General features: G+C 42.2%; 2 protein-coding genes across 5 annotated transcripts in view; one reads left to right on the plus strand and one right to left on the minus strand.

Annotated features, from left to right (window-relative positions):
- The window catches only part of lsm14aa (LSM14A mRNA processing body assembly factor a), a 13,817-nt gene extending 9,072 nt beyond the window's left edge, over positions 1–4,745 (minus strand). The window contains exons 1-4 of one of the 4 annotated variants that reach the window (XM_020615749.1): positions 4,412–4,745; positions 3,227–3,390; positions 2,999–3,149; positions 1,198–1,317 (exon numbers count right to left, since the gene is read on the minus strand). In XM_020615749.1, the coding sequence (XP_020471405.1) occupies positions 1,198–1,317; positions 2,999–3,149; positions 3,227–3,390; positions 4,412–4,532 (556 nt within the window). In that variant the 5' untranslated portion in view covers positions 4,533–4,745. The remainder of the gene's footprint in view (positions 1–1,197; positions 1,318–2,998; positions 3,150–3,226; positions 3,391–4,411) is intronic. The other 3 variants (XM_020615752.1, XM_020615750.1, XM_020615751.1) reach the window with 3 other exon arrangements.
- Positions 4,746–5,601: 856 nt separating this feature from the next.
- Positions 5,602–5,812, plus strand: part of LOC109969113 (transcription initiation factor TFIID subunit 4-like) — a 25,372-nt gene continuing 25,161 nt past the window's right edge. Inside the window, exon 1 of the mRNA XM_020615790.1 lies at positions 5,602–5,764. Coding sequence (XP_020471446.1) covers positions 5,602–5,764 — 163 coding nt within the window. The remainder of the gene's footprint in view (positions 5,765–5,812) is intronic.

Below are 5,812 nucleotides of genomic sequence, written 5' to 3' on the forward strand. Positions count from 1 at the left end.
GGTTTTCTAAACTGAAGCTAGGGCTGGGCGATATGACCACACAATTCAATCCCGGCTTTTTCAGTGTTATGTTTGATTTCCAATTTTTTTGTTTGTATGAACTCAAGACAAAATATGATTTAACTACAATTACCACTTCACGTTTATGCCTCCACCAACCAGTCAAACTCATGAGAATTGAACAGATGTGAGGTCACTGTGACCTTGACCAGCAAAATCTATTTAGTTTTCTTTGAATCCAAGTGGATGTTTGTGCCAAATGTGAAGAGATTCCCTTGAGTCATTCCTGAGATATCGCATTGACGAGCATGGGCTAGACAGACAAGCTGAGATCATAATGCCTCTGGCTACGGCTGTCGCTGGTGAAGAGGCACCGTTTTCTTTATTTAATGTATATGCTGTGCAATAACAAAAGAAAACCATCACTAACAAGGCTGTTCTCATTTTACATCTTGAAAACACTGTAAAGAATGAAACTAGGAGCAGCTGACACATGGTTTCACCCTGAATTATTTGTTAAAAAAAATAACTTTAAATAAAATAAAGCACAGTTGGTCTGCAGTGACTGGAGAAACTTTCTGGAAGAGGATTCAGTGACCTAAAAAAACAAAACAAAAACAAAACACCAAAATACGTCATTTTGACAAACTTCACACGGAGTAGCGTCTGCTCCATGTCACACTCTGCAAAACCGAATCATTCCACTGAGGTAACATGACTTTTCTTGGTACCGTTTCACCGTCTCCAGCTGCTGCAGCCACCCTTACTGGAACAACACTCATATATACAGGCGCCTCCAATGAAATGGTGACAGCTTACATTACCGTAGTAACTCCAGAAAACTGGTGACACTGGCGTTTGAGTGACAGCAGGGCAGGCACTGACTGCAATTTAGGTATTTTCACATGCTAAAAAAATCCAGTTACCTGGATATATCGCCCAGCCCCACCTGAAGCACTGTGTAAGATAAATTTCAGTCATGTCAACACCGTCACAGTTTAGAAACACAGTGGGTCACAGTGCCTCACCAAATGTAAACAACTGTCTATCAAACACTGAAAATGTCTGATTTGTCTAAGTGAAGCAGTATTTCAACAAATTTCTTGTTAGTGCAAATTCTGACTCAGGTGTAATTTAGCACCACTCGGTGCGGTGATAGGTGATTTGTTTTTTGAGAGGCTTACTGCAGGTTTTTACCTTCAGTGCCTAGGGAACCCAGAGAACACGAGTCAGAGGGGACAGCAGAGCCAATAGCACTGCTCTGAGACTGGGTTGGGGCTGTGCTCGTGTCACCCACAAACGAGGGAACTGACCGTCCTGTATGGGGAGGAACAGCAGGAACAGAGTACTGAGGGCAACAACACTCAGTTCCTTCAAATTCAGTTTGCTGCTCTGCATCCCTGTGTATCAACAGACTACCTGTGACGTGGAAATCAAACTAGGGCTGTGCCGATATCACATCACCACCCATCAATGACGACTGACCGAAAACACATAGGTGTTGGGATGGGAACGCCCTCGTCGCCAGATGGTTTGTTTGACTTCGGCTGTGGCTCGTTGTTGTTACCCCCAAGTTTGAACTGTCAAATAAAGTTAAAAAGTGAAAAATAAATAACTGGTGACATGTCCTTAAACTGAATCTAAACAGGTGTGGAGTCTGTAGTATGTTGAAAATGTACAAACTAAAGTGTACTCAAACGAGACAGGAAGCATACTAAGGCTGCAACAACCAGCCATTCTGGTTATTGATTCATCTGCTGTTTATTTTGCTTGACTGATCAACAAACCATTCTGTCTATAAAATGTCAGAAAACAAGTGTAAAACATTATAATTTCTCAGAGCCCAATGTAATGTCTTCAGATGTCTCCCTTTGTCTGACCAACAGTCCAAAACCCAAAGACACTACGTTTATTCTCAGTAGGAGAGGGGAAAAAGGCAGCAAACAGAGAAACTGGAATTTGGACAATCAATTGACTATCAAAAGAGCTGCCAATTACCTTAGTGTTGACTTCACTTTCTGCTGAGTTCACTCTGTGGCTTGTTGAGCTGCTGCTTCTCCAAACAAGCAACATATACTTTTACAGAAACAGCAATAAAAATCTACTTTCTGTTCATTAACAATGAGCACCTTTTTGAGATTAATACATGTGTCAGGTAAGGCTCCTAACACAGGGTTTTAATATTATAAGCAATAAATATTCACTAATGCTTCTACCATTAAATCCACCAACCCCTCAGTTAAGGTTCTGTACAGCTACACAGTAATGTGTAGCAGACACACAATTTAAAACCTACTCCACCTAATGTATTTTCAGCCCAGAGGGTCTAGTGAGGCTCAAAACAAATGGACACCATGCCTCTCCTTCCCACTCTTTGCCGCTCCCGTCCCGTTTCCTGAAGCTACAACATGAACTATGGATGTCTGATTGGGACAAACTGTACAAACTGCAGCCTCCAGTCTGACGCAAGCGTTAACAGGCTAACCGTAAACATGTCGGTCTGGTAGAATGCTCTGGGTCTGCTAGGTGGCTAATGCTACCAAAACAAACAGGTTAACTTTAGATGCCAACAGCTGAGAGGCACCACGTCCTGTCCCAACTGTCACTGGGGTTATCTGACAATGTGGAGAATCTAAGTTAATGCACGTTTTAAAATTTCAACTCTGTAAACGGCACAGCCCTAGTCACAGGTCACAGCTAAGTCTGTACCTGACTTGGTGATGTACATGTAGAGGGGGAAAGTGAAGTCTGCAACTGTGAAGTCACACTGATGCCATAAATCAATTCCTCCTCAGTTTCTGTGGCATGCTTTACGTGGTACAAGAGCCATGGAGAGACCCTGAACCCTTGGATGTCATGCCCACCTGAGCCCCTGTTCCCAGTGTCTTTTACAGTTAGACCCATAAAAACAGGCAGCACAAGAGAAGGAGGTTTATTACAAAAATGTGTCAAACACTCAAACATTTTCCACTATAATGCTCTGAAGTCATGTGCTTACCAACACCAACAGGTCCAAACTGAGGGGAAACCAGGGGGCTGGCACTGAACTGGTTGTAGGCAGGAACTGGGGCCCGGTTGAAGAGTCCGTAGGAACCAGCAGACTGGAATGGGGTCGGGGCAGAAGATGAGGAGCTGGACCCCATGGACGACTAAGAAAGAAAACAGAGGGTGCACTGTAGAAACACTAAAACCTCCCAAAGTAGCACTTGTTGTGGTGAAAAAGTACCTGAACAATAGCAGGATCCTGAGGAAGGGAGCATGTTGGTTTGGGTGGCTCACAGACAGTCAGATCCTTGATGTCGCTGCCCCTAAAGATGATGTACTCGAAGGTGTCATCTCGAGGAGGGATGGGTCTGTCAGTGGGCCGGTCCTCTGTGCCAAAAGAACGAACTGAGGAAAGAGGTCGAAGTTAGAATCACAGGGCAGTGGATAACACATGTAGTGTTGTATCATTTAACCAAACATTAGTCCTTCTGCACATTGAACATTTTTTATCCATTCTTTGTTAACCGTTTCCTGACAGCAAACCTTATAACTAATGTTACTGTCTACAGCAGGCAACAAACACACTGAACACCTTTGTCAATGAAATTCAAAACGTTTAATACCTTGTAGGGCCTCTCTTTAAACTGAATTTAATGTTGAATACTTCAATGCAATGAATGATACAGATCACAGTCACGTATGTAATATATCACAATATCCAAAACACATTTACGTTATTTAATTCACTGTCCGACTTTACTGCAGCTGCTCATTAAGGCTGCATGGCCACACGGTTCATTATTGTGTCGTCATAATCTGTTGCTGATGAACAGGTAATATGAGAATGCACTCAGTGACGTCAGATGTTCAGGCTACAGGACAGCAGGTGAAGCGGGAGAAACGGAAACTCGGCGACTGCCTGTCAACGTTATATTCATATTTTGCTGCAGGAACTGATTATTTACAACTAACTAGCATGCTAACGTTAGCTGACAAGCTGGAAAGCTGACTCATGTAACATTTCTATTCCGTGGCTTTAAGAGTAATTAAAGTCTAGTTAAATCTTGACTCTCGGTAGTTCCTTTAGTTTCTGCAATTAAATTCACAACCAAGCCAAAGTAGCATACTTAGTAGCTGTTTTGATGAATGTTTTAGCATCCTAGCGTGCTTAGGTCGTAAGCCCATTAACTCAAGCTAACGCTAGCCACCTGGCTAACGTTATTTAACGCTATGTGCTCACACTGCGGATTAACGTTAAAATACACATATCTCAGAGCAGAATTTATCAGCGACCTTACACCAATTCAATTTTTAAAAGTTTAATTTTTGAACTGTGAACGCATGCGACTCACCCCCACGGAGATGATAAACTTATAAATCGATGTTAGCTGCTGTTAAATTAGCATTAGCCACCTAGCCGTGTTACCTTTAGCTAGAGCAACAGTGGAGTTCTCGGTGTCGATGGTGTAGAGTATTCCTTCGTAGCGGATCTCGGCCTTCGAAATTAGGCTGATTTTGCTGCCAAGGTAAGGCGTCCCGCCACTCATTGTGTCTCCGAAAGCTCGGCAGTCTTAACAGAAAACAGAACAAACGGTCCCTCCGAACCGCGTAAGTAATAGTACCAACTAAAGACCAAGTGTCCCCGGGCTGTGTTTTTCTACCAACTTGCTCTTCTCCCCGCTACAACATGGCTACCACCTCCTCCATCGAACGTCTCTAACCGCGGGGCTAACGGGAACTCATAGTCTCGCGGGGTTACGCTCCTCTGTGAACTCTAGATCTATGCAGAATAGAAGTGAACATGCATTCACCGTTTCAACATCTTCTACATCCCTTTGTCGACATACAGTATGTATTTGTTGCTCATCTCTTTGATTTCTGGCGGATTGTGAACCAACGACATATGTATTTGATATTCACATGTGAAATAAAAATGAGTACATTTGTTCAGGTACAGTACTTAAGTATAATTTAGAGCTACTGGTACTTTACTTTAGTAATTCTATTTTCTGATATATAATATTTTACTCTACTCCCACTGCACCTTTTGACAGATTTTTATACAAAAGAAACCATAATAAGCTTATGAACTACTTGAAATGTTAAAAATTATGATTCAAATTTATATTGACCCTTCGGAGGTGGTTGGCAACCACTGGACTAAACAACCAAACTAAATTCAATTAAATTTAATTAAATTCAAAAATAAATTACAGACTCTATGGATGATTTCATTATCAGAGGCATTAAGCTGACAAATACATTTGTAGATCAAATTTCTCAAAATGGCTTGGAAGGTGTTAACTCCTGCAGCCACAGCTATTTCACCATCCTGGTCTCTTTAACAATATTCTTCTTGCATCATTATATGCTACTGTAAAGTAATTTAATAAAATTATATATGATAATGTACTGCCACGGAGGGCATTTTACAGCAAAATACGTAGAATTTTATTATTGGCACTTTATATATTTGTTTACCTGCATCACAGGTGTGTAACGCCACATCTTTCTTTGAAAATCTGTTTATTCTATTTCTATGCTCAAAAACAAACTGGATCTTTGACGCATGCGTACATTCTAAAAAACGATTTGCACAACGGTCCACTATCAAAGATGGCGGGAGCCTCCGACCCACTGGAGGACATGCTCTTCAATGAGGTGGATGAAAAAGCAGTTAGCGACTTAGTCGGCTCTCTGGAATCACAACTGGGCGACCGAAAGATTCCCGCTGCTTCATCTTCCGACGGGAAACGGGAGGCAGCTCCGGCCGCCGCGGGTCAGTTCTCAGGGAAAGTGAGCGATCAAGTGGGGTCTCTGGGGCAGC

The sequence above is a fragment of the Monopterus albus genome, unplaced genomic scaffold (assembly GCF_001952655.1).
Source record: "Monopterus albus unplaced genomic scaffold, M_albus_1.0 scaffold170.1, whole genome shotgun sequence".
In the NCBI taxonomy this organism is placed as follows: domain Eukaryota; kingdom Metazoa; phylum Chordata; class Actinopteri; order Synbranchiformes; family Synbranchidae; genus Monopterus; species Monopterus albus.